This window comes from Pteropus medius, unplaced genomic scaffold (assembly GCF_902729225.1).
Source record: "Pteropus medius unplaced genomic scaffold, Ma_sr-lr_union100, whole genome shotgun sequence".
Lineage (NCBI taxonomy): Eukaryota > Metazoa > Chordata > Mammalia > Chiroptera > Pteropodidae > Pteropus > Pteropus medius.
The window spans coordinates 20,688,433-20,713,148 of NW_024354500.1; the positions used below are offsets into that span (position 1 = coordinate 20,688,433).

Sequence of the window (24,716 nt, forward strand, 5' to 3'; positions counted from 1 at the left end):
GAAAAAAAATAAGAAGTTCTCTGGAAGCTCAAAGAAGTCAGTAAATCCAATAGAAGAAGTGGATTGTATTTACATCTATGCCTTTCACATTTATCTTACTATTGTTATCCTTGTTTTACACAGTAGTCTGGGGGTTTGCAGAAAGAGAAAAAGAGTATTTTTCTAATATAATCACCATTTAGTAATTAGCAAAACTATGAAAGAAAAAAAATAGCCAAATATTCAAGTTTTAAAAATTGCTTGGACATTTCTCAGATGTGACTTTAAACAAGTTGCCTAATATCTGAGCAGGGTCAGCTTCACGGGCATGTAGTCTCACAGAGCCCCATGAGAGGTTTATTCTCTGCTACAGCATCTTGAAATTCTTTATTTTATCTTTGAATTTAATTTTGTAAATCCAATGCAACAAAAGAACATAAATGTAAGCACAAGAGATACATGCAATATGTGTGTCCCCCACCATTCCTTGCTGTCCATTTGCATATAGTGCTCACAATATTCCATGAGCGCATAATTCCTGTGTGAAGAGTCAAGTGATCACAGGGTAAGAGTGTTAAGTCTACAACAGAGTAAGTAAAATAGGGTGCTGACAGCCCTAAGAGGCCATGCTTTCTCTTTTAACCAGAACTTATTTTGAAAGCAGAAAGCATCAGCAATGGTAGTCTAAGAAATAAGAAAGACCTCAAACTCCTATCTTTTCTTATATATGTCACTTCACTTTATCAGCCAACTACTTAACAGTGAAAATGATGACAGAAGAAAAAAACAGAACAACTGACAGTTCCTTTTTCAGTCCTTACTCACTCATCAGTCAACCAAAAGTAGAGTATTGATTGAATATGTGCATATCAAGAAGTAAAATAAAAATAGTAGAGTGTTTTGTGCACTGTTCACACTATTTCAATAAGAACAAAATACACATCCATGTACAAGATGAGAAATACAAATTGCATAATTTTGATGATTCCACATGAGTTAAATGCTCATGTTTGCAATTAAAACTTGTATTGTAAAATATAAAGATGAAAGATAAAATTCATGTTAATAATGTAAATTAAATTTTTTTCTTTATTTAGAATAGTAAATAGCAAATAAAAGACACTTTGATAAACTGAGAGACTGAAGAAAGAAAAAAACTTTATATTTTAGTACCTTTAATAGTGCTTTTCTCTCTTTTTTTTCCTATCAAGGGGCCTCTAATTTTCACTTTGGTCTGGCCCTGCAAGTTACGTAGCTGGCCCTATCTCTAAGCCTCGATTTTTGATTAGTATAATAAGAATTATACCTGTCATATTGACCTTATAGCTGCTAAAATAATAAGTATAACAAGATTTCCAGTCTGTTCTGGCACATAAGCAGCTTCAAGGTTACCATTCCATCCTAACAAGTAAAAAGTTAAACTGAAAAATCGACAATTCTTCTTAGATTCATCGGACAGTTGAAGTCACAGGATAAAAAACCACAGGCCCCCAAACTGGAGAGACAGACAGGAGAACACAGAGAATTACAACTGAGTGGAGCAGAAACCCAGCACCAGGGTAAAAAACCTGAACTTTAATTGACAAACTCCAGAAGCATAACCAAGATTCTCATCAAGAAAAGGGTGGGGGAACCTCCTCTGGCTTTGGCATGGAGAAGGAAAGAGTAAACATTTTGAAATATACCAGACCATCCTGTTCTTTAAAAAACCTGCCCTCAAGAGAAAATATTTCATTACAATCAACCCAATGGAGTTTTAGCAGAGCCTAGCCTACCTGGGGAAGGTAAACACCCAACTTCAGCCCCCTTCCAGCCATCCTATCCTACCTAAGGTGGGGGAAAAAACAGAGCTACTTGTGAATTTCATAGCACCGGCTCACTAAAAAACTGAGACCTAATCACAAAAGACTATAGAATGCTTCCTCTCCTCCCACTCCTCACCATCACATTACTAAAAAGGCCTATTTATGAGTACTGTTCACCTAGTACATTATGTTCAGCTTTCAACAAAAACTTACAAGGTATACTAAAAGGCAAAAACACAGTTTGATGAGACGGACAAGCATTAAAACCACACTGAGATATAGCAAGGATGTCAGAACTATCATCAGACTGTGAATTTAAACAAATATGATTAATATACGAAGGGCTCTAATGGGAAAAGCAGACAACATGCAAAAACGGATGGGTAATGTAAGCAGAGAAATAGAAATTCCAAGAAAGAATTTTAAAATGCTACAGGTTAAAAATAGTATAACAGAAATGAAGGATGCTTCATTCAGCTGACTGTACATGGCTGAGGACAGACTCTCTGAGCTTAAGGATATGTCAACAGAAATTTCCAAAATGGAAAAACAAAGAGAAGATGGACTGGAAAAAGAAAGAAAGAAAGAAAGAAAGAAAAGAAAGAAAAGAAAGAAGGAAAGGAGAGGAAGGAAGGAGGAGGAAGGAAGGAAGGAAGAAGGAAGGAAGGAAGGGGAAGGAAGGAAGGATGGAAGGAAGGAAGGAAGGAAGGAAGGAAGAGAATATCTAAGTGGGACAACTATAAAAGGTATAACACACTTATATGGAACACCAGAAGGAGAAGAAAAAAAGAGTACATGAATAGCTGAAGCTATAGTGACTGAGAATTCCCCCAAATTAACATCAGACACAAAATCACAGATCCAAGAAGCTCAGAGAACACCATGCAGGAAAAATGCTAAGAAAAAATACACCTAGGCATATCATTTTAAAACTACAGAAAATCAAAGATAAAGCCCTGAAAGAAGCCAGGTAGGGAGTAGGGGTTGTGGGGAGGGACTTACCTACAGAAGAATAAAGAATTACATTTAATGTCTTCTTAGAAACCAGCAAGCACTTCAAACATTCAGTGTTGAAAGAAAAAAAACTCCACAAACCTAGAATTCTATGTCCTGCAAAACTATCCTTCTAAAGTGAAGGATAAGTAAAGACTTATTCAGACAAAAATTGAGAAAATTTGTTCTCAGTAGACTTGCCTCACAAGAAATGTTAAAAGTTCTTCAGAATGAAGAAAAATGACACAAGTCAGAAACTAAGAACTACAAAAAAAAGGAAGAACATTAGAGAATGAATATATGAAGCAAAATGAGATATATATTACAGCAGTGCTGTAAACTGTAAAAATCAACATTATAAACATTTGAGATTTTAATATTCTATTACAATTTAACTCCTTTATTATGATCTCAGAAGCTGATGGCTTTATGTATCAACAGATTATCAGTTACCATCACCAAAACATAGCATTACCAAACATAATTTGAGTGGTACTATGTAATGTCAGCCTGCTTTCTCAGACATCTTACAGTGTTTCAAGAGTTCCTTTATAGTTAGGTTGGGAACTCTCTAAAAATCATTACTGGATCATAAGAAACCTAGTAGAGAATTTCAACCTTTCATTGTTTGCTTTCAGATGATGCATTAAATCTATACTGCAAGCAGAAGTTGAAAGTGTCAGAAACTACTCACTTAATCCTCAAATACAGAGGATGTTTTCACTATTTAAATTTCTTGGTTTTAATAAAGTAAAAAATCTAACAAAATAAAATGTTAGTAATGAACAGAATATAATACTTTATAGCTACTTGATTTCAGAATGTTATTTCATACAGTTATTAGTGAGATAACATTATTTGATACTTACTATCATAAATTCATAAGCATTCTAGCAATTTGGTAATAAACCCATTCAGATATAACTTACTGTTATCACAACCAATACAACCATAATAACAACTTATTTATGAAGTTCACATGCAATAAATCCATGTTTTTATTTTTTACTTTCATTAGTTAATGGTAATCTTAGAGTCACATCAGTATATAAGGATCTAGACTGTGCTCTTTGAGTTAAAGTGCTGTATTGCTACTGCAGTTATTACTGTTGCTACGGCCCTTACTACAAACACTACTACTATTAACCTCTCTCCTTTCCCCCGGCCCCCATTAGCTTCCAATCCAACCTGGTCTCCTTTTCTCTTGAAGAACAGAAATTCTCTCTCTTTGGCACTTAGCTGTGGCTACTTCAGAATAATACAATGCTATCTTTCAACACTTTACTTCCAGCTTTATCTTCTTTTTAAACTAGGGAAAGGTAGATAATTTCAAACTCTTATCTCCTGGTTCTGCTAGAGAAATATGGGCCCCTCAGCTTACTGATGCTAGATGAGGAGGAGTGTGAGGAAAAACTTTCAAGACAACTGAACACATTATATAAGTTATCAGATATTTCACCAACAACCAATAACAGATTACCGTGTATGAAAAATTACTGTTCAAGTTCCAAAGTCAGAGACAAAAATGAAAGCTGCAAAGTATTTCCTGCAGGGTTTGGGTAAGCACAAATGGTCAACTGATAAAGGAAGACTGCATCCATTATTAGATATGCATACTCACTGCTTGTTCCAAATGTATTGTTATCAATTGAAAACAACTATTAAAAACTAGTTATCACTGGCAGAGATTCAGGTCAGGAGCTGTGGGGATTTGAGTCCTGACAACAGTTACAGACTATATATTCACGCCAGCTCCCATTTGTTCATCTGAAGAATAAGAGGGTTGGATGAGATTGCTTACATCCTTACCAGCTCTAAAACATTAAGGATCTGCAAATAAAGTCTAATGTGGGCCCTGAATATCTCTGTTCTGCAGAAATGCCTGTGTGGATGTGGGTACTACTGGGTCTCATCAAGGGCTAGTGTATACATTTCCATACAGTCTATCAGGTACTGTACAGAATCTTTAGTGAAGGAAAATACCTTTTTAAATGGTAAAGCCCATAAAGACATTCTAAGATACATCATTAAAAGACATGAATTAGTTTAGTTATCAGTACTGTATTAACTAACCCTCCTAGAACTACAAAGATTTATTAATAATTAATCCACCTGGACTCTTTTTGCTATAATACCAACAGGTAAAATATCTTTTATAGTTTGGCTAAATACTTTCCAGTATTATAATGGTGATTTTATCTCTTTTCCTTATTTTTTTAAATTTAATTTCACCATTAGTTTCAAGTATACAATACATTGGTTAGACATTTATATAGTTTATAAAACGATCTATAATTCCTACTTCTCTCCACTGGCTCTCCATCTAGCCATTACATTAATGCTAACTGCATTCCCTATACTGTGCCCCTTATCCTCGTGACCATGTATCAACTATTAATTTGTACTTCTTTAAGCCTTCACCCCTTTCGCCCAGTCCCCAACACCTCTCCCCTCTAGCCATCACCAGACTGTCCTCTAGATTTGTGAATCTGTTTTTGATTAGTTTGTTCTTTTTGTTCCTTAGATTTACATATAAGTGAAATCATACGGTATTTATCTTTCTCTATTTCATTCAGCATAATAACCTTCAGGTCCATATATGTCATTGAAAATGGTAGGATTTCATTTTTTAATGGTTGAATAATATTCATTGTATATATGAACCATAACTTCTTTATCCAATCGTCTGTCATGGGCATTAATGCTGCTTCACAATCTTGGCTATTGTGAATAGAGCTGCAGTGAATACAGGGGTGCATAGATCTTTATGAATTATTGTTTGAGTTTTCTTTGGATAAATACCCAGAAGTGTAAATGCTGGGTCAAAAGGTATATACATTTTTAATTTTTTGAGAAACCTCCTGACTGTTCTCCATAATGGCTGTACCAATTTGCAATCCCATCAACAGTGTATGAAGGTTCCCTTTTCTCCACATCCTCACCAACATTTGTTGTTCTTTGTCTTCAGATTTGAAAATTTTTATGAAGGTAGGTTATTAGAAGTATCAGCTGAAGGGGAAAAAACACCCTGAATACAAAGCTTTACTTTCTCAGTGGTTGTTATTTGTTTTAAACCTCCTAAAGATTATTTAACACCTCTGGTCTCTGTTCATTCAACATTCATGCTATATAGTAAAGTGATCTGTTTGCATTATAAGCAAAGTAAATAGCCAAGAACTAAATTTTTCTCTTGATCTTAAGTAGCAATTACTCTTCAGTTGCCTTCACTCTCCTAAACTGTCACTTTTCATGTTCAGCTTTCCCAATAGCACAAGTATAAAGATGATCATTTTTTCCAATCATTTTGCACAAGAACTACTTATTCGATTGTTACTCTTTTATTCAATAATTAAGCCTCAACATGCTCAGCACTGTCCTAGGCACTGGGGAGGAGGGAGAGGTGAGAAACAGACAGTAAAACGAATAATTACAAATAAACCAATAGTATTAAGTGCCATAGAGTAAATTAAAATAGGATGTTGTAAGCAAGAATTGACTATGGGTTACTATGTATTTGGTGTTCAGGGTAGGTCTCTATGGTGATGTTTAAATTAAAATCTGAATGACAAGAAGGAGCTCATGAGAAAATGGGAGAAAGCATTTTAGGCAAGGCAAACCATACAAATGTCTTGAAGTCTCGATGAGTCTGATCTGTTTTGGGAACACAAAAAAGGGATGGCTGGAGCACAGTAAATAAGGGAAAGAATGGAAAAGCGGTGAAGTTGGAGACATAGACTGGGGCATGAGACTTCACTGTATAAGGATTTATAGGACAAGGTCTAAGGATGTCATTCAAAGTACAATGGGAAGTCACTGGAAGGTGTTAGGCAAGAAAGTAACATAATCTGATTTACTTTTAAAAAGACAAATCAGAGAAACAGGGAAAACATTTAAGAGGCTATTGCAGAGGTCCAGGAAAGAGATATGGTGGCTTGATCTAGGGTAGTAACAGTGAAAATGGAGAGAGAGGTATAGTTACTGGGATTTACTGATGCAAGTGATATGTCAAAGGTAGTGAGGGAAAGGAGAAACAAGGTCAACTCAGAGTTTTCCTTAAGTAACTCAGTGAGCTACTTGTGATCTCTTGAGATAGGGAGACAACAGACAAAGATCAAGATTTCTGTTATGGCCATGTTCAGTCTAAGACATCTGTTACAAGGAAATGATAAGAAGACTGCTGAATACATAAGCCCAGGGTTCTGAGGCTGGGTCAAGCTTAGAGATATAGATTTAGGAGCCATTAGCGTGTCCTTGATAGCTAGAGCTATATAACTAAGGTCATTTAGGCAGAGAGTGCAAAAAAGAATGGAGCCCAGCACTGAACTAGGGACTTATATTTTGGATCTGGCAGAAGACATAAAGCCAACAAAGAATACTTAGAAGAAATAGGTAATGAAGTTAGAATAAAACCAGGAGAATGGGGATCATGTATAGAAAACTTATAAGAAAGATAAGAACAGAAAAAGCCACTAAATTTGGCAACATGAATGTAACTGGTGACCCTGATTTGAGGAGTGTCGAGAGAGAGATGCAAACAGAAACTGGAGTAGAATGCAGTGAAGAGAAACCTTGAATAAGAAAATGTAAACAACAACCAAAGATGACCCTTTGGAAAAGGGTGGTACCTAGAGGCAATAATAATTGGAGGTAATACGATACAGTAGAAAGGAAAAAACTGAGGAAGCAGGACAGGGGGCATAAATAAAGAATGAAGTTGTAAGGTAAACTATCCAGAGCCCAGTTAGAGCAGCTGGTAGAGGACCTGTCCATTCCATCAAGAGGAAAGGTAGAGCACAGATGCAGGCCATTTTGATGGTTGGAAAATAAGGGAGTTCCTATATGACTGCTATTTTTTCAATCAAATATGAAGCAAGCATAAACATTATTGAAATGGGATGTGTAACATGTTCACTGAGAGAAGAGAAAGCATGAAATAATTCTTTGGAAAACTAGAAGGCAAATATACTAGGAAAGAGCAAAGTGTAACTGGACTGCAAGACAATATTCAATGCCCATTTGAGATCTGCAGCCATGAATTGAAAGAGAGAATGGTCAGGAGACAGAGTTCCTGCTTAACTGAGGATGTGGAAAAAGACAATAATTGGGTTTAATCGGTATTTGCCAGACAGTGGTATCACTCGAGGAGAACAGGGTCATCAAAAGGAAGTGAGTAGAATGAGACTGTGGAACTTGCTAAGTCAGGAGGACTATTTAAATCATTCTATTTTGAGGCACATATGTTACATCTTCAGCAATTTTCTCTTCTTTTGATTGTTAACTGCTTACCTCTATCAAATCTTCATTTGACAGTGGCAGTTTTCCAACATTAGAGCAGTTTTCCAACATTATCTACTTGAAATCTTTTCATATGATGACTCAGTTGCAGTGACTAAATAGTTTTTTCAATAAGGACTTCCTACATACAATGACTAGTATACATGTTATAATATCAGAAAAAAGGGATATATGAAAATATAATTGAAAGAGCAACTAAAATTAAGCACATGAACCAGAAAACAAAATACATATACATCTGGAAATATATCTTCCTACTTTCCTCCCTTCAAGGAATACTTGAGGGATCACCATGGGCTAGGAATAGGGACTGACTGGGGTTAAGGGACACACACAATGAAGCCTTACATCTCTGCTTATATATATTCTGACTAGTTTTTATAGAATAAAAGAGTGAAGGAAGGGCTTATGGAGAGATCATAGGTAGGAGACAAAAGACCTCCTCCTCTCTTCTCCCTCTGTTCCTCATCTTTCTCCCAGACTATAAGCTCTCAGAGGACACCTATTTTTTTCTGATGTCATCTTTGCACCCCCAATGCTAAAATAAGATCCATCACATAAAAGATTCTCAATAAATGCATACGGAAATTAGAACACCCAGTCAGATATAGAAAACTGATGGTCCTGGAGAAAGCTAGCACAGGTGAGACCAAAACACGTTTGTCTCTGGAGGCTCTTGGAAATGAACCACATCAGCTCCTAACCTATCAGCTTTGCCAGGAGGAAAGCAAGGGGACAGTTATCAACATGATCAGAGTTTCCCAAAAGGAAATCACAACTAAGTCCACTTGATTAGACTGTAAACTCTAAAGGTCAGGGATTTTGTCTGATTTATTTACTTCTATATCCCAAGAGACTGTTACAGTGCCTATAAAATATCAGGCAATCCTTACACATTTGTTGAATAATTTGAGTGTACCTAGGATTAGGCAGATGAACTAACCCATCCAAATATGCTTATAAACAAACTGAATTACTATTTTAAAATTAAGCTTTAATCATGAACACTGAGATCTTTCTGGCCCCATAGTCCATATTCTGTTTACTATACCATGTTGCCATCATTTAGCATAGATTGTATGTTGAATCACTCCAGAACACTCATACTGGAACACCTGTCCCAATAACATAAACGGCATGCTACTTCCCAATGGATATTAGCAGTTTAAATTGATTTGCTCTAGTAATTGTGAAATGTGTGACCCTGGGTAAAATCACTCACTGACTCTAATGTTTCTCCTTTGTATGACAACTATATTAAAACTATGGTTACTATGAGAATTAATTAGCACACATAAAATGCTTAGCACAATGCATGGCACTTAGAAATTTAGTTAATCCCTTGACCTTTCTTCTTTCTTTCTCCACTTCTGGCTGTAATAATAATACACTATAAGGCCAGATGGCATACTGGTTAAGAGTATACATTCTGAAAACAGACATTCAGATTCAAATCTTGGCTTGGCTACTCAATAGCTTTGTGACCATGAATAAATTACCAAACCTGTGTCTCTCAGGTTCTCATCAGTGGATGATGATAACAGTATCAACCTCATGGAGCTGATGTGAAGACTATAAAATGATATACATAAATGGCTTAGAACAATGTCTGGTATATGTTAAACATCAAGCAAGTGTTGACTTTTTCTTACCTTCAATGATCCATAAATCTAATTGTTGACCCTTCTACCTTGGCTGCAACATTCTTAAGCATAGGCTTTAACTTAGTAAAACTATCATTCATCAGAGCATTTACTGAGGAAATATTTTTCTTATTTTCTACTTAAAGAAATTTCTAATTTACTGTGAGGGACTGTAAAGCTCGCATGCTTACTGAAAAAGAGTCTTCCATTCTTTCATTAAATAGGAAATGAAAGCTTTACACATAAAGTAATTGGATTTCTTCTCTTTTTATTGCTTCATTTGCAATAAAACTTTAAATGATTGAAAAAACATCTTGGAAATTTCATGAAGAAAAAAAATGTCTGCAATTTACTACAAGCCTGTAATAGAACCTGAAATATGGTTTTCTGCCACAACTTATACATTCTTTATCATCATAGTTACTTTAATAATAGACAAGTATTAAAAAGCTATTACAACTTCAGCTCATTCCTTTTCCTCTTAGGGCTGAGGGCATTTTAGTGTATAGTTACTTAACAAAATAAGGTTACTATCATCTTATTATTGCTTTCTATAAGACAATAATTTTTATTTTAGCTACTCAATTCTGTTTCAAACTAGGTAAAACAATAAGAAGAGAGTAAACCATCTTGGCTGAAAGAACTTTCATGTAGTAGTAACATCTGTTTCAAGCTATTTAAATTATTTACTCATTTAAAGATAACCTCTCAACTGCCAGGACATTCTGTATACTTAATCTGCAACAACAGAGTATTAATACTAGTTTCTATATCAGATTCTTTTTTTAAATGACAATACCAAGTTTTTGTAAAAAATGCAAAGTAACTGTAACTTATCAAATAATACTGAAGAAAATATAAATTGGTATAATCACTTTGGAAAACTCTTTGGCAGAAAGACTAAAGCTGGACATATACACATACCCTATGACCCAGAATTTCTACTGTTAGATATATACCCAATAAACTATGTGTATATGTTTACCAAAAGGCATGTATAAAAATGTTTATAGCAGCTGTATTCATCAAAATTCTAAACCAAACACTACCTGTGTCAACCATCAGGAGAATGAAACAATTAAGTATGGCACAGGTAGACAACAGAATAATATGTAACAATAAGAAAAGAACACACAATAACGTGAATAAATCTCAGATACAATGAACAAAAGAAAACAGACACAGAAATAGTATGTACTGTATGATTTCATTTACATAAAATTAAAAGCAGACAAAAATATATCTATATTGACAGAAATCTGGACAGTGATTAATAGTGATTAGCTCAAGTGATTAACTTTGGAGGAGTGCTGTGTAAATTTGTAAAAATTCAGAGATATAAACTCAAGATGTTATACTTCAATAAAAAGGTTAAAAATTTTTTAAAAACTAATTTAACTTCTAAATTAAAATCTCGAGCTACAAAAGGTCACTTTCAGATAGACATACATTTGTAATATAATTACAGAAGTTTTTTAAATTCTCTTAATTTTCTCTTTAAAAAATTAGACATCTTAAAAAACTGGGGCGAAGGGGGGATCCCAACAGCAATTTGAAGTGAAACCCAGAGTAACATTTTGGAATGCTCGTTTTACTGAGAAAAAAAGGATAGAGAAGTCAAACTTTATATTCTATAAAGAATAAATCCAGCAGCTATTGATTACTCCCTTGAATTACAGTTAGTGGTTGTATTGATTAGCTCACTTATGTGTGACAGTTTAGCCTATTTAAAGGAGAAGAGTCTAGAAATTTAAATGCTCATTTAAAGATTCTTCCATAATGGTGAAAAGCTGGCTTCTAAATAATGCCTGTTTATAAGAAAGTAACCTAACTTATTCTATATAATTAAGTGGGGAAAAAAATAACAAAAAATATTTGCGGGATTGTCCTAGATAAAAATTTTATCACTGGCTCAAAATTACCTTGAATAATGTATAAAATTTTAAAATTTTCTCTAGTCTCTGTACCACGACATATCATACCTATCACCATCAAATAGTTTTCTTCTCCCTTTCTCCTCTTGACAAAGCTTATAACATCAATTATGACTTTTTCCTAACATTTACTGTATAAAAATAGTGACATGAAAATCTAAACAATATCTCTATCCAAAAAATATTCCTTGTATTTGGTAAATTTCTATTTGGTGTGTATCTTAGGTCAAGTTTATTTAACCAAAAGAAGATATTCTCTAAATTAGTTATTAGTTTTCACTTATTCTGTAGCCAACATGGCTCCAGAATCTCATCCTTAATCACATCCTTTCACCTTCAAACACATGACAGAGTATTAAATGAAAAAACCCATAAGATGAGTCAGGCTCAGAATTGAGGTAAACACCTTCCTGTAACAGAAATCAAATAGTAAAAGCAAAGCAGAGAGTAAAATCAAAGTCAATGTCCTACATAGCCCTATGGACAAGGAATACAGAAAAACAGGGGATTCTGAATTCATTCCACTGCTTGAAATCAGGAGCTAAGACGAGTCTTTCCAAAATGATCTTAAGTAGAGGCATGTTTCTGCCAACTCAGCAGAATGTTCCTTTCTTATTAGAATTTAGATTTAAGTAACAATATGTGTGATGTCCTATTTCAAATTTTTAAAAATATTAATTTTGTTATGATGTGGCTTCAACATATTCTGTTCTAATAAAAACTGTATCAAGGATATTCCCTTTAGCAGTCAATTTAAACCCTTAGTTTATCAGGATAAATAGTTCTCACCATTTACCATCTGTGTCTAAGTAATTCTTTTTAGTTCCTTATATTTTCAAGTCACATTATGCTTACTTTAGAAAAGTCAGACTAAAAGGAGAGTGAAAAACTACATTAAAAATTTCAATAAGAATTGAAACACAGAAAACTGAAATTTTAATCCCACGTTTCTGGTTCTGACAGTATATAGACCTGAAATGGGCAATTTTATATTTCAGTCTCTCTCTAATAAATGACTACTTCTAGTTCGTCTTACTCTTGAATCATTTAAGCATATTTTTAAAAATTCTTGACAGCTCATAATTTGTTGATGAGAATGACCATTTCTTTGCTTCCTAACTGCAACAACAAAAAGAATAAGGTACTGTTACATACTCTGACATGGATAAATCTTGAAATCATTATGCTAAGTAAAAGTCAGTAACAAAATATCACGTTATAGGATACCATTTATATGAAATGTCCATAATAGACAAATCCATAGAGACAGAAAGATTAGTAGTTGCCATAATAGTGGCTGCTAAAAGCTATGGGGTTTCTTTTAGGGGCGATGAAAGTGTTATAAAATTGGACAATGGTGATAGCTGTGCAATTCGAACAATATACTAAAAACCACTGAGTTGTATACATTAATGGGTGAATTTTATAATGTATATTATATTTCAAATAAGCTGTTATTTAAAAATAACATGAAAGAAAAATATATAACTAGGAAATGTTATTAGAATAATTTTTCTATAAACTAAAAGTAAAAAGACTTCCATGATTATACTTTCAGTAGTAAATATTACAATCCAGTTTGAGGAATGCCAACACATTCCTCAAAGGACAGTCTTCTGCTACCACAGATCTAGTGTTCATCAACCCAGCTCCTTTTCTTTCTCTGAAAGAAAGAAGGTTAGGAAGCCAGGAAAGAAAAAAGGGAAGATGGGGAAAGTAGGTCTGATAAACAAACCATTTATCTACCTCAACATCCTACCCCAAAAGTCGAAAGTATCTCCTAGATACCAGTTCTTAAAAGAAATGTCTATTATAATCTTCCTATTCTGTTTTGATTGCAAATACATTCACATGTGGCAAAACAGCATAATATGAAAACTATAGCAATAGGCTTTCATTATATATAGATCTGAGTATACCCTATAAATATTTAATGTACTAGCATATTCTAAAATAGGATTTAGAAATGGGGAAAAGTGAAAATAATGGAGAAATGGGAATGGAAAGAAAACTGCTGCCTGTGATTCTTGAGCAGCAGTTCTTAAATCGAACAAGGTCACTGACACATTTTTTTCAACTAACAAAACAATAAATTATGAAGTAATAAATTCAAGTCCACATTCTCTTCTTGATTTGCTATCACTAGTCACAACTTTTTTCTATAAAATGACAGGTACAGAGAGTAAACAATTTAAATTTAAAAAACTGTATATTATATACAGCCTGACAATGAGCACCCCTAGGACCTATAATGTGGTAATGAAATACACTTTTCCACTAAAAGGAACCAGAGCTCCCTAGTAAAATAGCAGATGACAGGTCTGGAGCAGGCGATGTGGACAGAAGATAAGCTTAAAATAATTATCACACCAAATATTAAGGAAATTATCATACTAATGCAGTTACATCACAAAAAGACTCAGGAGCCAACCTGAAGAAGCTTCCCATCAAAGGTTTAAAATGGCAAGACATAAAAACACATCAAATATGTTTAAATTCATGAATACATAATGAGACAAAAAAAACCCCTAATTGGACACAACTGGAAGATACTAATGAATCAATTCATTATTCTGAAAAGTGGTAAATTAAGTATCGAGCTATCTCTCATGTATACAACCAGGTAAGTAAAACTAGCAGAAATATTTCAACTACTAAATGAAAAAGAAACAATAGAATTACGGTATCACCATTTTGCAGCCCCTGATGAATTGCTGGAAAAGGTCTTGAGGTAAATGGGTTAATATATCAAGAAGAGAAACGGTCCAACATTATGTGCCTCCTGATGGAAAAAAAGTAATGCCACACAGTCTAGCTTTAAAAAAAAAAAAAAAAAAAAAAAATCAAATGGGAATTCAATCAACTACCTATTTATGGAGGACAAAAGAACTATGGAGATGCAAATCAGCAAAATTCTACTGTTTAAAAAAAAAAAAAAAAAGATTACCTATTCCCCCAAGTAAATTACAAGGAAAAAAGAAGAGATGAAGAAAGACTTGCTAGGTTAAAAAGCTTAAATGACATACCAACCTGATCTGCATTTTGATGTAAACTAACACATTGGGGGAAAAAAATTTATGACTTATATGAGATAACTGGAAATTCTAACACTTTATAGGATATCTGATGAGGAATAAGCAATGATTGTCTTTTTGGGGGTATATATGATAATGGCATTTTCTTTTTTAAGAGATCTTATCTTTTAGAGATATATAATGAAATATTTATGGATAAAATAATATGGAGAGAGAGAGAAAAGGTTTTGCTGAAATAAGACTGGGCAAGGGCCAAAGCTAACAGTTATGTATATACATTTGACATTTTCCATATAAAGTTTTAAAATAAATATCTGGACTAAATTTACATTTAAAAATACAATATACTTTGAGAAATAAATCCCAAAGATTTGTGATTTTGTAATAAAGGCAAATTTATATAAATAAGTCTTATCATGACAATTAACTCTTTTTTTAAAAAAAGAGATTTTATTAATCATAAACACTCATGTTTGAAAGACAATTCTCAACATCCGTGGGTGTTCTGAAATGGGCTTAATGGGTAACACTACTCCCTTACAGATCTTACTGGCTTCTACTTGGTTTTCAGGGAACTCAAAACAGCCAGGCAGTGGAAAATAAATATTAAATTCATTTTCTGATCTCTATTTACAATCAATAAAGAGATGGAGCCAAAGAAGATTTAAACTTTGTGAACATGCTTGAAAACTTAGAAATACAACAGTTAGGAAAAGTATAATAATCAAAAAAGAACAAAAGAGCAGCAAAGAATACTCTCAATAAGTCAAGTACTTAGACTGGTTGTCATTTAAAATAACCTTTTCAATGGAGGTGGAGACTTTAATCCAGAGCTGTGGTTGAAGAGAAAAAAGTCCCAGTTTTCTGAAAGCATGGATAGGAGCTTGCAGAAAAGTGGGGATGTCCAACACTCTTCTTCATCACTGCAAGGAACCATGATTAATTATACAAACCCACCTTTAAACCTCCTACAGATCAGAAATTAGCAGATATCAAACAGATCCTCCTCCAGATGTTTTTCCTATCAATCATGAAGGAAGGACTGCTTTCCCTTCTAGCATTCAGTAGCAGAAATTTAAAGTTTACAATGCTATAGAAATAAGGTCCTAAGGTATATAGAGAAAAAAACAGGGACATCTACTTAACAGAATCATAGAAATTTGGCTTCTACAAGATTAGTGGTTGTGAAATAAAGAAAAGAATATATTTTTGCTGCATTTCATCTCCATTAGAGTCTGTGTTAAACATACAAATTTTGGAGATCTATCCCAGATTTGCTAAATCGAAACATCTAGGGGTAGAAGAATTCTTACATAGTTTGAGAATATTGCTTCTGGGAATGAGGTCTTGTCATCAAAATTGGTTTAGGGAGAGAAAGAACTGGAGAGAGCTGTTAGATTCAATGCAATATCCATAAATCACCAATATAGCTAAAATTGACATCTGTTAAAACTCCTTGAAAAAAATGCATATTCATCATTAAAATCAAAGTACTAAGTCTTTAAACTCTTTACCAATGTTATAAAGTTTAAAGTCTAATGATCAATTAAAACCTTTCAGGAGATAAATATAGAGAGTTGGCAATAATAATGTCATTCTATGCTTTTGGCTAATATAACGTAATGGTGGTGGTAATAACAACACACTAATATCTTTTCTTGATAAAGAACCTTATGCATTTGAAATGTTTCTATATATAGTTGTATAAAGACAGATAGATATTTGTTTTATCACTGTCTTCCTAGTGCTGCATATACCGAGACTGCTTAATAAATATTTACTGAACAAATGAATGAATTTGATATAATGAATCCTTGAAGTTGGACAAGCTTATTTGTTAAAAAAGCAAGGTAAAATGCATTAAAACAAAAAAGTCAATCATTCTTCTAAGAGAAGCAAATGCTGGCTAATTTATTTTTAGAGACAGCATTCTACATCAAGCCTCAATTATCTCTTGCTTGGCTTATAGTTCAAAGTCTCTCCTCTCTTCTACACATTTTATGTTCTGCAGCCAGAATATCATCTAACTAAACCAGCAGTCCCCAACTTTTTTTTTGGCACTAGGAACCGGTGCTCCTATGAGAATCTAATGCCTGATGATCTGGGGTGAAGCTGAGGCGGTGATGCCAGCACTGGGGAGTGGCTGCAAATATAGATGAAGCTTCAGCTAGTTGGCCTGCCGCTCATCTGCCAGCCATGCACTTCCTGCTGTGTGGCCTGGTTCCTAAGAGGACATGGACTGGTACTGGTCTGTGGCCTGGGGGTTGCAGACCCCTGTACTAAATGATTGCTCAAATCAATATACTTCCCTCACTCAAAATCAGAAGTGATCTACTATTTATCATGAAATTTAAGGTTCTCTCAATATTATTTTTGTCATATATTTCATTGTCTTATACTCTAAACTGGATTATTCATTACTGCCAAAATATGCCTTACAATTTTGTCATTTGTTCATGCAATTTGCTCTGCCTGTTGACTTCCCCTCCTCCTTCCTAACAATCTTCAAAGCCCACGTCGAATGTAATCACCTCCATGAAGACTTTCCTAATAATCCCAACATGTTAACACTCGCTTCTTTAATCTCCATGCTCTATACCTCTCCTGTTTTATGTACTGTATCAACCTTTTGTTAAAGTTATTTTTCAAATCATCCCTTTTCAATCACTTCCTATTTCTGAATTTTAAGATTCTTGAGACTATCTATCTTCATCATTTTTATATTCCTCCCAACCCTTTAGCATGCCTTATACACTGAAGGTACTGAAATAGTTGCCACGTTCAATCCAAATATTTAGAAAATTTTCCATGTATCCTTCTAAATATACGCATACAAAATGGTGGCAGCATAAGTTAGTTGAAAGCAACCAAACTGTCAGATCGAATCACTCTTAAGGTTACTGTGTCAGCCTTACACTTAAATCACACAGGATATCACAGTAGCTAGAACACATGTAGAATATGTTTTGGGGCTATTGTGAATAAGGCTGCTATGAATATGGGTGTACAAGCATCTGTCTGAGTCACTGTTTTCAATTCATTTGGCTATATACCTAGAAGTAAAAATACTGGATCATATGGTAATTATTTTTAATTTTTTAAAGAATCACCACTGTTTTTCACAGCAGCTGCACCATTTTACATTCTCACCAATAGTGCACAAGGGTTCAAATTTCTCCACATCCTCACCAACACTTGTTACTTTGTTTTTTTTTTGATAGTAGTCATCCTAATGAGTGTGAGGTACAAAATACCCTTTTTAAATCCTAAAATTTAGTTTTCATTTCCACCTATATTTGAAAATGTCATAACATGAGCTAGAAATATATAAAATATAAAATTTTATTAATGCAGTGCAAATACTAAAACTTACGATGATACAAATATGGCATAAGAAAATGCCCTTTGCTGACAATTTCCTTACCATGCTTCCATAGTTATATGATGAAATGCATTCAAAGCCAAGCCGCCATAAATCATTTAACCAATTCCTTTACAAAAATCTAATGTTCTCTATACTGCTAGTTTGTCTAATCGCATCTATCCAAATAATCTTCCACAAGAACCTTGTGAATTATGTGTATCATCTACTTTAGAAACTTTGAAATGCTTTCAACAGGCTTCTTCTCTGAAAAAGAATCAACTTAGACTTTAAGGTCTTCTACAATTTGTGCTCCATCTACCATTCTGGTCTAATTTTTCACTACTTTCTGTACATAAACATATCTGTTTTCAAACTCTTTTCCTATGCATACATACTTTGTCTATTTTCAGTTCCCATGTCTGTTCTTACTCTCCAACTGATACACTCCTTGTCTTCCATTTTATCCTATCTATACTTCGAAATCCAATTCAAATGCTAATATTAAGCATACGGTCTTTTCAGAAAGCCTATTCAGGAATTATCTTTTCATAAACTTTCATGGAAGTCTCATTGTGCATGCAAGCTATTACTGCATTCATTATGTCATTAATAAGAAAACACTTACCTTGAGGAACTCACATGATCTATACCCACACATATGTAACTAACTACAATCATATAAAACAAGCTAGAGGGCATGCTTAGTACACAGTATTCACTCAAAAAACACTTGTTGAAGAATGATTATTTGCATATTGTTAATATCCCTAAAGTCATTCAAATATAAGTATACAAATATGATGGTAAACTTCATAGATTAAAAAAAAAAGGAATTTTACCTTTTCTGTTGTAAGAGATTTTGCAGGCTTTTCTGGTTCCTTTTCTCTCTTTTTCTCTTCCTTTTTTTTTTCTTTTTCTTTCTAAAACATAGCCCAAGGTTTTTGATAAATCTACTTTTCAAATAATGTCAGCTCTTAACACATTTTTATTTTAAGTTGTCATGAGAAAGATACAAATATTCAACGATGACAATATCTGGCGATACTAACACATAAGTTAACATAGCAAATTCATATTCTCACTGAGATCACATTTTGAAATACAATAAAAATACTGTTTCTTAAAAAAATTAACATGGAGCTGAGACAATTTAGAACTTTGATATTTCAGAGTTTGTTTTAAACAAATGAGATCTCTATTTAATAAATTTTCACTTACATAAGGTTAGGCTTCCTAACAGCAATCATAAAGTTGAAATTTGAATAAGGAAAAAAGTAATTGAACTGACCAGGCCTCAATTCTTTATCGCACAGATAAACACAGATTATAACATGTAAACATGAGAGGGAAAGGGTATAATCACTTTAATCTTTAAAAACAATCATAAAACATTCCCCACAGTGTTGTGATTTTAAAAATGGCAAATACAATAATTTTCTCATGATAAAATGTTAAATATAGTGCTTGGGGACCAGAGCCAACTGCATAGTTAGTGCGATCCAACAGTAAACTATAATGGTATGATGATCACAATTTGCCATGTCCAAGAAAGATAAAACAGGATATAATATTAAAAATTTAAGGGTTACAAACAGTCTGAAAAAAGAAAAATGAAATAAAGGTTAAATAAAGAGCATTATTCATAAAGCATTTAGAGGGAAGAGATACATAGAAACCTAGATCTGGAATACCACTGCAACTGAGTACTGATCTGACCTTAATTTCCTGGTAGCAAGTATGAAAATATAAACTAATAAATCTAGGAAAGGCAGAATAATAAACACACAAAACTTAGTCAAAATGCCTAAAGGCTGCATTTATGCCTGTGCCTTTAAAATGGTGTTTGACACTACCTCTTTCAAGAGTAGAATATTTACTATTTGTAAATCAGGAAAGATAATACTGGCAATTCCTGGGCTATAACGTAAGAGATATAATAAAATTTCCTATGGGCGAGGCACTGTGATAGCATTTTATTTTCTCATTTAATTTTTAGAATAACTGTCTGAAGAAAAAACCTGTCATTATTGTTGTTTTATAAATGAAGAAACAAAATCTTAGAAAAGCACAAAACAACACAGCTAATCAATGGTAAGGCCATGGGACAACAGAACCCAAACTCTCAAGTCTCACCATTCACTGCCATGCAGTGGAGCACTGCTATTTGGCATTGTTCTTCCTTACAACAGCAGATAATATTTTCTGATCCCTTACTATGTGCCAGACAGTTTTGATTCATTTAATCCTAACAACTTTACAACATAAGTAATATTATCCCCACTTTATAAGTGAAGAACAAATGAGGTTTGCAAAAATTCTTTATATATTACAAAATGTTTTCTAGATATTAGTCAAGTTTGGTGAGCAAAGTAATGTGATTGAATACTGTCACTCATATACTGGGAATGAACTGCTCTGTAACCTCTCAGAACTGTTATTTCTCAGGGAAGCCACTACCATGAGAGTTGGGAAGAAACTTGTCCCTCTAAACACTATGATTGGTAAGCACATAAGAAATTAACAAAAATAAATTAGTTCAATGTTTAATAGACGGAGAGAATGATTCGATGCTCCTTAAAACTGGAATTTCAGCTGTCAAAATATGGCTGGCATCTACTCTGATTCCAGCATGGTAGATATCATGACATAGGCTTTGAAGTAACATTTAAAACATGAGCTTTAAACTCAGATAATACAGATTTACCCACAGATCACATCCTACTTTAAAATCAAAAGCTGCTGCAAGATCATAGAGTACTATGAGAACCTAAGTTGTTTTAAACTATTTTCTGAACAAGGACAAAATACAGCAGTGTTTGGTACTGTAAAATAATAGTTCCTGAAACTCTGTTGCTATGTATATAAATACACAGTGAAACAGGCGACCTCCTGAGTAAGAAAACTGGAATAACTATTGAAGTCCTATAAGATAGAGAAAAGTCCATATTTGGGTTCATTGTAATCAAACTATATTTAAGTGATTGAATTAAAGATACGCTCTCCAAAATTTTTGATTATGCACTCCTATCTTAAAGAGTTGTGAGCATACTCTACCGCATATAAATGTATTTATTTATAAAGCACATATACAGGACTATATTATGCACATTATAAAGCATACACAAAAATAGAAATTTTAAAAGGATAAGAAAAAAAGAATGAATAGGCATCTTAAATGGACTGCCTTGGGGTGCTCTCTAATGTCTAGTGCTATAGAGGACTCTTAAGAACTCTAAAGTTCAAATCAGTCTGTCTGTCTGTCTCTCTTACTACCTCCTTCCCCATTCAAAATCTTTTCTCTGGGATATGACCTGTATATCCAACCACCTACTAGACATCTGGATGTCCTACAGTCACCTCATACTCAACATATCCAACTTCTAATTCATCTCCCTTCCTTTTCTCTCCTCAAATCTGTTCTTCCTCCTCAGCTTGTATCCTTTTCTCACTGAATAGCACCAGCACCTACTGAGATGCTCAAGCCAAAAACTGGGAGTCATCAGTTTTCAAAAGCACCTCAACAATCCATTGATTACTAAATCCCATGGATTCTCTCTTTTCAAGATCTCTTAAAACTATACTCTCCTTTTCATTCCCTCTGCCACCATTTTAGCACATGCTTCCATGGTTTTAATAATGGATTAGAGCAACAGGTTTTCAAGTTTTTTCCATACCCGCCAGAACAAAATTCACTCTCTAGAGAGAGAGTAGAGCAGTATTATAACATGAAAATCAGATTTCTTACTCTTGAGACAAGGTCAGACCTTCTTACTCTTAAAACTCAACATTAAAGTGCCAGGGCCTTCAAAATGAAGACCTAACTCTATCATTAGGCTCACAAGAAGGTTCCTCACTTACTTCTGTCCCTATCCTATGCATGTTCCGGCTATGCCATTCTACTTGAAAATCCCCAAAACATTCTACTTTGCCCACAGGTCTTTTTTAAGATGTTTTCGCTATGGAATGCACCTTAATCCTTATAGCTAATACTAATTAGGAATTTAAGATGCATCAAAAGCATGCCTCCTATATTAATAGCAGCGAGTGTTATGTCAATCTCAGCACACATTATGTTTCATTAGAAATCTGTAAATTATCTGTTTTCCTCCATTAGACTGTTAGCTTCTTGAGGGCAAAGTATATATATTTTATCTTTGTATGCCCCATGTTTAGCATATCATTTATCAAGGAGTAGACACCCTGACCACTCCTATCTGAAACACACTCTAAAAATTATCACCGATGATTCAAAAGTTATGATTCTATATTACATATATTGTATCTATATCATGGTTACTATTGCTTTAAAAAAGCTTTCTTCAAATGCTGCAACAGAATCAGGGAAAGAAACCATTTTAATCAGACTTTCCTAGTAGATCAAAGAATTCAAGAGCAAATAAAAAAAAAAAAGCTCCTGTAAGTACGAGGTACTAATGGAAAAAACAACAAAAAGCTAATTGCTTCTAAAATGTTGAGATCTATCTATGGTACCAATAAATCAGTTATTCTGAAATTAAATATAAAACCCTTTAATCCTACCTGTGGCATAGGAAAATATTCTAGAAATTGTTGTAGTTAACATGTTTAATATGAGAGAGCATTCAAAATTTAAATAACTATTATAGCATTCCCAAATTATGGCACATTGTGAAAGGAAGTTCATTTACCATTGAACACACTACATAATGCAGCTGGCTAAACACACTACCATACCTCCAATTTGTTTTTCTCAACAGCGGCTTGAAGAGAAGGAGAGGCTACCAAAGGCTGAAGAGGAGCATCAGAGGAGGAAATCTGTGGAATGCAGATGAAAAGTCAGGAGAAAAAAAAACAAAAGAAGGCAATCAGAATTGACAGGCACAGGAAAGAAAAATCCATGTATTTCTGAGATACAGAAGTACTTAGAAGTGTGTAACAAAAGAAGATAGTGCACGAAAAGAATGTATTGCTTTTTAAAAATTTCCGTGTGGATTTTCTAAAACTTAAATATTAATTATGGAATAGTGTTTCATTTAAAATGGATCTCACTATGCTATAAAATTTTAAATGTATTGAGACAAGGTCATACCAGAAGTATTTATAAAATAATTAAGTTTTCCCAGTGATTCAGTTTTAGTCAATGTTACTATTGAAATACTAATGCTCTGAAGCATGAAGGCACATTGTCCCAAGTAGCAGGAGAGCACAAATGAGTGGTTTTTTTTTTTTTACTTATAATAACTATTTTAAGAATGGAAAATAAAATAGAGCTGAAATAGGAAAAATTAAAGTTTTAATCAACTGTTTAATCAAAACAAAAAAGTCTGAGAAAAAAAGAGTGGATTAATGTACTGAAACAGCAGAGCAGCAGACAAAACTTATAAAGCAATTTATACGCTTCTTACGATCAGTATGGACAAACACCATTTCTAGTGCTATACTTGCTAAATTACCCCGAAGCATTATGAGACAGTTATATATGCAGCAAAGGCGATTTATCCATGAAAAAGAATTTTATCTAAAAGCCTTTCACACATCTGTCTACTCAATTTCTACATACGTAGCTGATTACTTTAATGGAAGCATTATTTTCCTGCTTGTTCACCTTTTGAGATGACACACTAATTTTGCCACTTTTAAAACTCAGAAGCAAGAATATAAAATTATTCAATAAATATTAGTAATTTAACAAAGCATTTTAATGCCCCCAAAATAAATAAATAAATAAAAGCCCTTTAATACTATGTGTTCCAGGAAAAAAACACAGACTTGTTCAGTAGGAAAGACATCTGAAAAGTCAATGGGCAAATCGACAAGTAAATGGATACACCAAGTGTGGTAACTGTGGTGTACCCATATAGAACTACTATTTGCCAATAAAAAAGGAACGGTCTAATAGTACTCACAAAAACAGGGATGAATTTCAGAAACATACTCAAAGAAGTCAAACACAAAAGAGTACCTGGTGTATGACAAATATAATCTACACTGATAAAAAGATCAGTGGCTAACTGGGCCAGAGGAGGAGACAAGAGTCACAAAGGAACCTTTTGGGGTTTAGGAAAGGTTCTATGTACCAGTTGTGGTGGTGGTTACACAGGGGTACATATTTTTTCCCCTAAAACTCACTGAACTTTATCGTAAATTGTCTGTCTTTTACTGTATGTAAATTATACTCCAATAAAGCTAATTTTTTAAAAAGTGAATACACGAGGGAGAACAAAAGAGGAAAGATGAAAAGAAAAAAATACACAAGAAAAACTAGGTGCTCTCAAAGTTCTTCCTAAATCTCTCAGAACCACTTTTCACCACCTCTAACCACATAGTAGGAAATCACCATCACCTGTCACCTGAATTAGTCCTCCTAACTGGTCTCCCTGCCCCAAGTCTTGCTATTCTCCAAACTATGACACTCTTAAATGCAAATTTGATCACTGCATATCTTTACTTAGAAGCCTGAAATAGTTCACTCACATTATCATATAAGGACAGAGTTCAAACTCCTTAACCAGGCCACAAGTGTCATCTACCTTATCTCCTCTCTACTCTTCCCTGCCCTGGCTTCACTGCTGTCTAGTCACACATGATTCCTTGTGGTTCCAGATCTCTAGTCTGTTCCTACTGCCTCTAAAGGATTTTGCTCCTACTGCTTCCTCTACTTGAAATATCCACACTTCTGTTAGTTTCTA

General features: G+C 33.9%; 1 protein-coding gene across 3 annotated transcripts in view; it reads right to left on the bottom strand.

Annotated features, from left to right (window-relative positions):
• SMAP1 (small ArfGAP 1) overlaps window positions 1-24,716 on the bottom strand; it is a 123,146-nt gene that overhangs the window by 33,371 nt on the left and 65,059 nt on the right. Inside the window, exons 5-6 of one of the 3 annotated variants that reach the window (XM_039853234.1) lie at window positions 22,762-22,842; window positions 18,888-18,968 (exon numbers count right to left, since the gene is read on the bottom strand). The exons of 1 other annotated variant lie outside the window; for it this stretch is intronic. In XM_039853234.1, the coding sequence (XP_039709168.1) occupies window positions 18,888-18,968; window positions 22,762-22,842 (162 nt within the window). The remainder of the gene's footprint in view (window positions 1-18,887; window positions 18,969-22,761; window positions 22,843-24,716) is intronic. One more of the 3 variants, XM_039853235.1, reaches the window with a different exon arrangement.